At 52.0% G+C, this 11,141-nt stretch overlaps 1 protein-coding gene across 3 annotated transcripts in view; it reads left to right on the forward strand.

The window, feature by feature from the left end:
• The window catches only part of DEF6 (DEF6, guanine nucleotide exchange factor), a 31,025-nt gene that overhangs the window by 3,525 nt on the left and 16,359 nt on the right, over positions 1-11,141 (forward strand). The window contains exon 1 of one of the 3 annotated variants that reach the window (XM_025206074.1): positions 2,447-2,602. The exons of the other annotated variants lie outside the window; for them this stretch is intronic. Within the exon in view, the coding sequence (XP_025061859.1) occupies positions 2,564-2,602 (39 nt within the window). The 5' untranslated portion in view covers positions 2,447-2,563. Of the gene's footprint in view, positions 1-2,446; positions 2,603-11,141 lie in introns of those variants that run through there. 3 annotated transcript variants of the gene reach the window in all.

The raw sequence follows: 11,141 nt of genomic DNA on the forward strand, positions 1-11,141 counted from the left end.
CTACTGGAGACCGTAAGGGCCTGGTTTTGAGGGGCTGAGCCCCTGTGACACTGTTGGGAGTTCTGGGTTCTCCGCACTTCTGAAACCTGGGTCCTGAGCTCACCCGTCCCACGAGGCCCTGGAAGAAAATAGTCGGCTCTTCCCCGGGCTACAAAGCTGTTCACGTGGTTTTGTCTGTAAAGCCCCACTGAGGCCTCGCGGTCACTCAGGACCATGCTGCTTGGATGCAGGCCCCTTTCCTCTGCTTTTCTAACCCAAAGGCAGCCAAAGTTCTTTGGGTAAATCCGCTATCTTTTATTAAACCAACTCCAATAGTTGGACAAGTTCTTCTTTGCAAGCTTTTGGGTCTGCCTCTGTCCTTACCAACATGGCTACAACCTACCCTGCTTTCTAACCTAAAAGCACCTGCCTGAAAAGTAGGTTCTTCTTTTCTTGGAGGCTCATTTCCTCCTAGTTGTTTTATTGCTAGCTTATCCCTAAGCAGTGGACTTCCTGAGAGACACTAGATGCTTTCAGGTCCCATCGATATCAGGAGTCAGGATTTTCGGAGTGGCCAAAGGTAGTTTGGTATCAACATGTCTAAGGGATTTGGGTTCCTAACTCCTGCTGGCTCCTAAATCCTTCCCTGCATATGCAGGGGATGTCTTCACTGCAGTTACACCAGGCTCTTCTCAGGAGAGTTTGCTCTTATCCCCTGCTCCTGGAGGTAAACCAGGACAGACCTTTGTAGGGGGGTGTGGACAGACCAACAAATCATCCTGGAGTTAAAAGGGGCAACACTTCACCACGACTCACCTGCTGCTGCATGGTAACTGTCTGCGTACACCCTTGCTCCACTGTAATAGAGGCTCAAGCGTGGTAGCTCAACTCTTACTGAAAAAGGAATAAGTTATACCGTGTGTAGCTTCCATTTACTGAGAGATAAGAGTGTGCACATGTGCAATAAGCCCCTGCCCACTACCTCTTTGGGTTGAGCTCTTTATATGGCTGCACCCAGGGAGTCTCAACTCAGCGTAGACCTGGCTTTTATCAGTTTAGCTTGTGTTGGTCACCTTAAATGGAGTCTCCATGCTGGGGGAGGTTGCACCTGTTGGTAGTGGATTAATTATGAGTTAGAAACATGAGGTTTTATCAACATAGAGCTAGTGTGGACACAGTGCTACCCATCGAAAGATGCCTTACGTGGGGTAGCCTATTCCTCTTCCTGGATACAAGGTATGCCAGTTTATATGATGTGCACACTAAAGGGGTTGTATCATTTTAGCTAGGCCGATGTACTCAAAGTGGCCTCAAAAAATGCTTGTGAGCAGACAGCCGGATTCTGAGTAAGCTGTCCGAGGCAGACGCTGTCTCTCTGTTGGCTGTACAGCCCCTAGCACACTGGAGACCTGAAGTGTGAATGAGGTGCCCATCGATCCTCTGGATCATGGCATGTATGTAAGATGTCTGATGAATCCACTTGTACGGAGCCCTGCAACCAAGACCTTCAACGCGTACGTCTAGGCAAGTGTGTGGAGCAGCGGGGGCTGTCCAAGGCCTACACCCCCCTTTAAACCACTGAGACAGAACCCAAAAGCCTTGGGCTTTTAGTCCAATCCCCATTTTTGCAGGCAACCATTAGTCCAGAAGGGTCCAGAGCATTGTTCACTCCAACCCATCTCATATCCCACAGCTGCAAAGCAAGGGGAAAAACTCTCCCGTCTCCTACAAGCAAAGAGGGGGCCCAATTTTAGTGAAACGTGTGCAACTTGGCCATGTAGATGGGATTTCAGAGCCTTGCTCACAGTTGCACATGGCACTGGTGGCAGAGCCTGGAAAAATAACATGGTTCTTGCCTGTGCTTTAACCACAACACCATGGCTCCTATTACTAATTACTGTCTCTGTGCACCTGCAGCTAGTAATTTAAAAGAACAAGGAATGATGGAGGACAGAGGATACAGCAGCAGCTTTGTTCCTCCAAAGATGCGTCTCAAGACTCCCCTTAATGCTGGTCCTTGTTGATCCGCTTGGCAGATAAAGGGAGAACAATGGGCAATTCTTCATCTCTCCAAGGCCCTCAGTGCAGTGCCATGCTCTGGCATTGCAGAGGTGTGCGGGTTAGGTGTGTCCCGGTGAGCAGGGGCATGGCGGGAGGGACCGTTGCTCCAGGGTCCTGCGTTGTTGTTAATGATGTGATGTCAGCACGGCAAAAGGTACGGCGTGGAGCTCTGCAGAGAGCCTGAAATGGGAAGTGCAGCAGCTGGTTGGGCTGGCTACGCGGAACGGGGAGAGGGAATAACATCGTGTGTCACAAATAGAGAAGTGGCCTGGAACAGAAACAAAGGCAGGGCAAACGACATGAAGGGCAACGCTGGGCCCAGAAGGAAGGAAGATGCAGAAGTACAAGAGGGGGGAGGGAAGTAACTGTAGCTGACACCAGTTAGTAGTGGCATGGGAGTGTTGCTCTTAAGCAGCTGTTGCTCTTATGGGGACTGTCTGAATACACGTGCTCCAGGGGCAGTTTTGCAGGTGGGCACTGCTGCCTGCCCAGCACGCAGTCCTGCCCTCGCCGACTTGTGAGAATGTGGAGGTGTGGAGGCAGAGCCCTGGATTGCCATGTGGTGAGTCTATTCATAGCCTCGTGTTTTGCAGCCAGGCCTGTGCTGGGGTCCCAGTGGCAGCGTGTATGCTAGGTCACGCCCCAGTCAGTTCCTGTGGGTGGGGAGAACCCCCGCCCATGCTGCGATGATGAGGAGGAAGCGCTAAGGAGATCAGGTCACGTTTTCTTTCCTGGGTGTGAGTTTTTCCTGCAAGGGCAGGGCCTGGCTCCTTGCTCTTCATGCTGCTGCTTGGGTAGGTGTAGCCTTTTTTGAGCTAATTTCTGCGGCTGGAGGGGGCAGAGCTCTAAGAGCAGGTGGAGCTGCCGGAGGACACGGGGCATGGTCGGAGATGGATCGGCCACGGGTGGTTGCGGTCAGATGTGGAGAGAGGACAGAGACCACCCGGCCACCTGTCCTAGGAGGCAGTGACCCTCAGAAGCATGAAGGAAAGGACAATGCCCAGAGGCACCTGAAGCAAAGGCAGGCAGCGGCATGCAGAGTGCTTGCGGGGTCTGGGGAAGGCAGCAGCCCCTGCACAGTGTCCCATCCTCCCCTACCACCACTACCACCACCCCGGGTTGCTGTTCAGAGCTGCACGCCCCACATGCCTGCTCTCATCCAAAAGTCAGGCAGATTCCAGTGGGGCAAATCCCTTGCCTGGCTCCGATGAACCCTGTAGTGCTTTGGTTTTTAAAGGAGGAAGATCTGAGCTCCCTGCGTAGGAAGTAGATGTGCTGGCATTGCATATAGTGGTAGGAGGAGGCACAGCAGTCCAGGCAAGACAGAGGGGTGCTAGTAGACCTCACCCATCGCAGATGACTTTCAGATGATGGTCTCAGAGCCCCTTGCAAATGCTACTTTGCTGAACTCCGCCCTTTCCTTCGCTATTAGCCCCATTTCACAGTTTGGAAACTGAGGCCCACAGCAGAGAACTGGCTCATCCCAAGCTCTTGCATGAAGCCAACGGCAAAGCCAGAACTCAGACCCCCGGGTGCCATCTCCTGCTTTAGCTGCTCTCTACCTTCCTCCCTAGAAAGCTGCAGTTTAAGTCTCCCAGGCCCTGGTCCCACTAGTTCGGCAGCACGGGTCACCTCTTAGCATGCAAGGCCAGCCTCCAGCTTGGAGCCTGAAAGGTCATTACAAAGCCCAGGATTGGCCCCCGGGCATCTCCAACCAGGGAGAAGAAAAGGGTTGCCATTCTCCACTGGCATTAAATATTCCACCCCCGGCTGGAGCTGGCGCCGGAGGCAGCGCCTGAGCTCCCAGCCACCCCGAAGCCGATTAGAATTCCACATCCGGCTGGGGAAACGAGGCCAGCTCGCCGCAGATAAGGGGAGTGACAGCCGGGGCACACCGGCTGCATTTCTATGGCCCCGTGCAGAGGAGGCCGGGGAAGGGACTGGCATCAGAGGAGCTGCACTTATTTATAGAAATAACAAATTTTTGCAAAAAAAACAAAACAAAAAAAAAGCTGCTCTCTCCTAGGTCTGAATACAAGCTGTGGAGAAGGAGGGGGTGAGGATGGGGAAATCTTGGACTGAATCCCTGGGGACGTTGGCTGAAGCGAGTGACGGGGATGGAGGCTGTGGGCTGGGAGGGCAGTGCAGCCCGCTCAGCTAGAGGCCAATGTGACCTGAGCGTGGGAGGGTTGTGAGGGGACCGGGCTGCCACTGCTATTACAGCCTGGGCGAGCAGGACCCAGTGGAGAGCTGGGCTGCGCTTTCAGTCAGAGGGTGCTGATGTGACTTGGTGTTTCCCACTGCTTACGTTGCTCCATGTGCTGGCAGTGATGCCAGGCAGCGGGAGTGCCCGCAGCATAGGGAGCAGCTCCACGTCTCTAGAGCAGGGGTGACCCGGGTGCTCGGAGGAGGAGCCGGCTCCCCGCTGCCATGCTGCAGGGCCCATCTCAACCTTGAGGGGGAGGTTTAACAGAGCCGAGCAGGTCTGAACATTCACACATTGAGGGCCTGCCTTGGTTCCAGCGAGGCCTCATGGCTCTGCTGCAGCAGGGTTGCAAAGCAGCTTTTAATGGAGAGGCCAAGTAATCCAGGCCCATTTGAAGGCCTGGGTATACTGCCAGAAGGGTGTAATGTAGTCTTGAAATCAGTAAGGATCAAGCCCTTGCAGATGAGGAGGTAGCAGGGAGCTGGGAACCAGGACACTGGGCTCTGCCACTGGCTCACACTGGCGCCTTGGGCATGTCCCTTTATCCATCCGCCCCCGATTTCCCCAGAGGTACCCGGAGAGGTTAACAATCCCAGCGTGCGCCGCCGGAATGTGCGGAGGCTTCGTGGATGAATGAGTGCTTGTAAAGCGCCTTCAAATTCCTCGGATAAGCAGTGTCACAGAAGGACACGAGTCAGCGTTTCAGCAGCTCTCACTTGGCATGTGCTGGAAGGGGTGGGCTGGGCACCAGGTAGCACTGGCTCTGTGAAAGAAGGTGCTAAGAGCACGTAATGAGCTTCCACGCCCTGAGCTGCGCTGTCTGTGCTCCCGAAGTTGCTGCGCTTCTCTGCGTGGGCTGGATCCTCTGGGGACTGCTCTGGAATGAGGAGGGGCTCTGTTCAGGCCATTCAGCCCATGCTTGGGCAGGAAGCAAGAGGAAAAAACCCTCCTTTGTATTGCTGCTCCAAAAATCAGCAGGTCTCCCTAGGGTCTAAACTCACACAGCTGCTGCCAGGTGTTGGGTGGAAGGATCTGCCTCAATGTCTCCCGTGGGGCAGTTTTTGGAGGGTGTCTTGCAGCCCCTCTCTAGAGAGAGCTGCGATGAGAGAAATGTGGGGCTGGAGGAGAGCATGTACTGCTTGGGACTGGTACAGACCGTGCCGCCGACCTCAGCCCACATGCATACTGCTTCTCAGGAGACCAGTTGAGGCACCTGGCCAGACTTGGGTCCCTGAGCTGTTCTGTGCTGAGTGCGTGGGCTTGCAAACACGGAGCGGGGAGAAGACATAGGACATGTGCCAGTGGGGGTAGCAGACTTTAAGGTCCTTTATTCTGTGGGATAATCTGCCAAGGGAAGGGAGGCAAAGGTGTCTTTGGAGTCTGTTGAAAACCAATACTGGGCACAACATGGTGAGGTTACACAAAGGAGGGATGCAGCACTGGTCCAGGGGGGATGAGTCCGATGGGCCTCATCCACTTTGGACATCTAGAGTTTCTAGAGGTCCTTCATTAGGTGCTCCAGGTCTGTGCTTAGCCATGTCCCTCCCAGCCCTGGTGTTTTGTCACCCAGTGCTAGTCCCTGACGTGGGAAAGGCTGAGTCAGGAAAACCTCTGCTCTTATGTAGTACGACTGAAGCTTAAGAAATATGCAGAGCTCCTGCTGTTTCTTCGGCATCCTTCATGATGGCACTGCAAGGTTTTTTCCCTTTCAGAAGGCTCTGCCATTGCCCCGTAGGGTGCCGTGACTGTGTGCAGTGTTGTCCGGTGATGAGAGCTCCAGCCTGGGCCTCCTTGGGCTCTCTTCCCAGCTCTGTCCGGGTCCCATGTTCCTTAGGCAGGTCTCTCTCCCAGCAAGTCTGTGGCCCTAGCAGCCATCTCTTTACGTGAAGTAAAGGAGGAATAGAGCTGAGCGGGGCTTGGGTGCGAGGAGTCCTGGGCTCTCGTCCTCGTTCAACCACTCCGTTGATGTGTCGAGCAAGTCACCGGTGCCGTCTGAAACCCTGATTGGCAGATCATGGCGTGGGGGTGGCGATATGACTCTGCGGGGTGGCACGGACAAGGCGGCGTTAGCGTTTCAAAAGTGCTCCGAGATGTCCCGGTGACAACAGGCATGATCATCTCCATTGATCTTACTCCCTGGAGCCAGCCTTCTGCTCCACGCTGCCTCTCGCTCTTGTAATGGCACCAGACGTGCTTTGTTCTGCGGTCCACGAGTTAGAGACCCGGTCCTCTGTCTGACTGATACTCATCCCTGCCAGGGGCATTACATAGCGGGCATGTTGTGCATTCAGACAAAAGAGCACCCGGCCGTTGGGTGCTAACTCAGCTTGTTTGAGTCTCTCTGTATCGGGAGAGGAGCAGAAGCTCCAGGAGCAAGCGTGACTAATCACCTCTTTGTGCCGGTTCTGTCTTGTTTTCTTTCCCTCGGCTCCCCGTACTTATGTGATCAGTCTTCCAGAAGCTGCCAATTTAGGGAGGGAGGGGCAAGGTGTGTCCGTAAGATCAGTCGGAGGCGGCTGGCAAGCTTCACTTCGGGGCATGATTTCTTAGTGTCTCACAAACACGTAGGCTCTGCTCTCCCCCGGTTTCGGAGCAGGTTGTCTCTGGGAGGCAGCATTTCAGAGCTGATGGAAAGGCGGTACGGTGGACCTGTCCCAGAGCTCAGGGCAGTGGCAACTTCACTGACACTTTCTAGGACCAAAGGGTGGGAGGGCAGGTAAAACGTGGCTCGAAGGAAGTGTGCGAATACAAATTGGATGTGTGTGGTAGAGGTAGAAGCAGAGGTGGATGGAAACCAGGCTTGTTTTCCATAGTGGAGATGCTGATTAAACAAAAAAGTCAACATTTTCCACTGAAAAATGTGAGTTCTCGGAGAAACCTCAAAAAACTGAAATAGGTTGGCTGAAAACCAGAAAGTCTTTCAGTTCGGAGATGCTCTGCCTTGGTGTCTCATAGGAATTGTGTGCATGTCCCTGTCCTCTAGACACCAGGCTCCCTGGGTGGACTACATCTGTCATGATGCCCCTTGACCAACCTTCATGGGTGATGGAGGCAGCCGCACCCTGGGAGTCCCTGGATGCGGTGGCTAAGGGGGAATTGTAGGCCATCTGGCGAGCCCAGCCCACAGAAGAGAATGGAGATGCGAGGAAAGCCAAGAACCATTCTTACCAGGCATCTCAACTGCAGATCATAAAGGGAGTATTGTGGATTTGCATGGCTTTTGATTTTATTTTGGCAAAAACTCCAGAATTCTTCAAGAATGGTTTTGTTAAAACTCCCTTTTTTGTCTGAAAATGCATTTGGGCAGATACGTTTCAACCCTTCCTAGATCTCAGTTTGGTGGGGTATTGATTTAAGTTCTAACAAGCCCTCCATCAAATGCTATAATGTTACTGTGAAAAGAGTCATCAGATAGTGCCATTGCATGTAAGCTGACAGGCTTTTGTGGCTTGGTGCGTGCATAACGTTCGCACCAAGTCTTTGAAGGAAAGCTGGCAGACAGTTTTGTGATGAGGCTCTTTGGGGAAGTTTTTGCATGCAGAAGTTTGCTGTTTGCCTTCATCTCTCTGGCTGGAGTCAAGTCTTTGGCTGGGGTGGCTTTCTGGGAATGAGGCATTGCATTTGGGCTAAGACTTCTGGAAGAGGGGCTTTTCTGGTTGTGGCCGGGCAGGTGCAGAGGGCACAAACAAAAAAGGCAGGATAAGAAATATCCTGACTTGCCATCACTAATTTCCTCTCCCAAGGCCAAACTGGCCCCAAAGCCTCAGCATCTACATTTGACCAGCACAAGGGGTGCAGCCTTTCGAGTCACCGATGGGGTGGCCTGTGTCATCTGGTCTTTCTGGGCTCCTACCACCAAGGCTCCCACATGTCACCAGCCCCAGGCTGGACAGACAAAGAGGGAAGGATGTTCTACATCCTGTGTCCTCAAATTAAGGTTCCTGCACCTGTTAATGGGTACCTGACCTATGCTGAGAGGAGGAAGTGGGAGAGAGAGAACTGGCTAACTAGAGACCACTCACTTGGGGTCTGGGCAGGTTACCCTCCTTTGGGCTTGGGACCAGCTGCAAACATCTGTCACTATAGCAGTGGCTTTTGGCTCATCAGGGTCTGACATGACCTTTTGCATAACCATAGACAGGGAGGAGATATCACCTACCAGGCAGGAGGCCTTGCTCACTCGCAAAGGGGCAGGAAGCTCCTTGAACCCATCTCGTGCTGCTCGTGGTTTGATAAAGGTTTCTGATGAGCAACTTAAATGCAGCCTGGCAAGAAGTGGGGGGGGCGAGCCAAGGGCACAGCTCCTGCTGCTGGAGGAGCTGGGAACCATCCTCTGGGTGTCAGGGCTTGTTTGGGCCTTTGGATACGATGGACTTCACGTCCTGGCAAAGGACAGCAGAAAGGAATTGGGGAGGTTCTGCCCCTGCCTGGGGCTGTGAGCTCCATTCTGTGATACTCCTATCTCCCCCCGCCGCCTTCCTCCAATCTCTCCCCGATCTTATCTTCACTTTGGCGCCCATCATGACAGCGTCTTAAACTTAATTCCAGCTGTCAGTGATTTTCTTCCTCGCACTAGCTCTAAATCTAACAGTGCTTTACACACAGCATTGCCTTAAGCCTCATAATACACATGGGCTAGGTAGGAGAGGTTGCTTCCATCATCACCAAAATGCAGCTAGTTCTGGGGTGGGGTGGCCTGGCGATGATAGGCTAGAGAAAAATCTTGCCTACTGAATGCTGGATCTCTGGGCTGGCAGGGTGTAATGACCCAGATTGAGACAGACAGGATGTTGGGGTTCATGCAATCCCTTCCCTCTCCTGACCTGAGCTGTGGCATGTACGTGCACTATATAATTATAGCCAACCAGCTAGGATTTGCAGCTCTCTTATGCACCGCAGTTAAATGCTGGGTGGAGTCAAAATGATCCTATCTATCCATGGGGCAAATGAGAGAGAGAATCTAGTTGGGCAAGAGGAGCCACAGACTGCAAGCACCTGGGGGTAGGTAACCTCAGGCAGGGTGGTTTGTTTGGCAAGAGCCACAGAGAGAGGAAAATTCCACCCGCTCCGTGTAGCCCGACCCGCTGAGAGTGCAGCACTCCTCAGCCTGGCACGCTGCAAATACAAGGGAGGCGAAGGGCAGGCAGTGCTGCAGTGGCAGCATATTTGGGTGGACAGCCATGGAGGGGCTTCCATCTCTGCTACTGATCTGCTACACGACACTTGGAGGGTCTTCCATCTCTGCTACTGATCTGCTACACGACCCTGGGCAAGTGATTTCCTCTTTTTGGAGCCTCTGTATCTCCTCTCCTCATTTGTCTGGTTGGTTTAGGTGGTAAACTCTTTGGGATGGTCTCTTACAATGTGTTGGGGCAGCCCCTAATTCTGATCTCAAGCTGGGCTGGTCATGGGAAATGGGTTCGCAGGCTCTCACTCCCTTTTCCCCAGTAAACAGATGTGTGCACACAGCTGGTGCTATTCACCCTTTTTTGTCAACAGCCTCAGCAAAAAGGCCAAGGATGACTGGTTGCTAGAGGCTAACACCCCTGTATTCAGATGAACAAGCATCCCCCTTCTCTTTATTATGTCCCAAAAAGCATCATCTCCTTCTTTTTATTACGTCCCAAACAGCATAGGTGCATGCCCCCCCCCAGCACACTTGCAGAGGAATCCAACAGAGCTGGTTAAAATGAAGACTTCCCAGCTTGTGGGAAATGTTATTTTGAAATGGTTTTGTTTTGACCAGGAATGAAAATAAATCATGTTGACATTTCCTGCAAAAAGGCTTTTCTGGCACATGTTTTAATTCACAAGCGTGTTGCTTCTGGCTGCTACAATTTTGAAATGGTGTCTCAAATTTGATTTTATCTTACAGTTTTTTTCGGGTGTATGTAATATGACATTCTTTCATGGTGTGCCAGTAGCACTACGCTTCCTGACGTGTCAGAATGTGACTTGCTGGCTGAAATAGTATTTCTTTATTTTGATGTATTTTATCTTCCCTTTATTTAAAAAAAATACGAGCGTTAAGGGCAGCTGCCTACTTAGCCAGGCCTGAAACTCTTAAATTATTTGCTAGAGCAAAGTGTGTCCTGTTGGCATGGCAGTGTTTGTTTCTAAGCCTTAAACTATTTCCTTGCCCTGCGACATAGGACACGCCATGAAATAATTAAAAAAAAACCAAACATAAAAAGTAAAAGCTCTCTAAATTAAATTTTGAAATTCTAAAATAATAAGGAAGGAGAATGCCATCAACATTTTGCTGATTTTGGTGGCAATTTTTGGTTCTATCAAACTGGCTTTTCCCAAGGGAAAATTGTTTTGGCAAAGTTTTCTGATCGGCTCTGATTGCAAGTAGTCTAGCCACTCACATTAGGTTGCATGCAGAACTTCGTATCCTCAGCCCATAGGCTCTGCACCACACCCAGTGTGCATGTATGTCAAGATCCCCTTTTTCTGCCCTTGGGGATTTGCTATATCTCTGCCTCTTTCCAGTAGACAGCTAGGGCACTCTACCCAATGGGTTGCTAGGAACACCATGCACCTTGAATGACGATCTGTGGTTTCCCTTTGTTCCTGGAAGCCAAAGCCTGCCTTGATTCTTCTCTTCTTGCTGATTGAACTCGGTTTACACCAACTCCCAAGGACAGAGGCCCTGAGCACACCCTCCCTAGTGGCTAAAACCCTGCCATGCCTCCATAACAAGAAGCAGCCCAGCTGCCAATCCTTCCCACGCCCAAATTCTGCGACTGGCCTAGCCTATCCTTTGAGGTCCCACATGTGTCTTGCAGGCTGGAATTTCCCACAGATCCCGCCTGGGCTTTCAGCAAAATCCAAGTCATGCCTGCACATGCAGAGGTCATTTTAGGTAGATCCTAACACAATTTGTCAGATG

Source organism: Alligator sinensis, unplaced genomic scaffold (assembly GCF_000455745.1).
Source record: "Alligator sinensis unplaced genomic scaffold, ASM45574v1 scaffold872_3, whole genome shotgun sequence".
Classification (NCBI taxonomy): domain Eukaryota; kingdom Metazoa; phylum Chordata; order Crocodylia; family Alligatoridae; genus Alligator; species Alligator sinensis.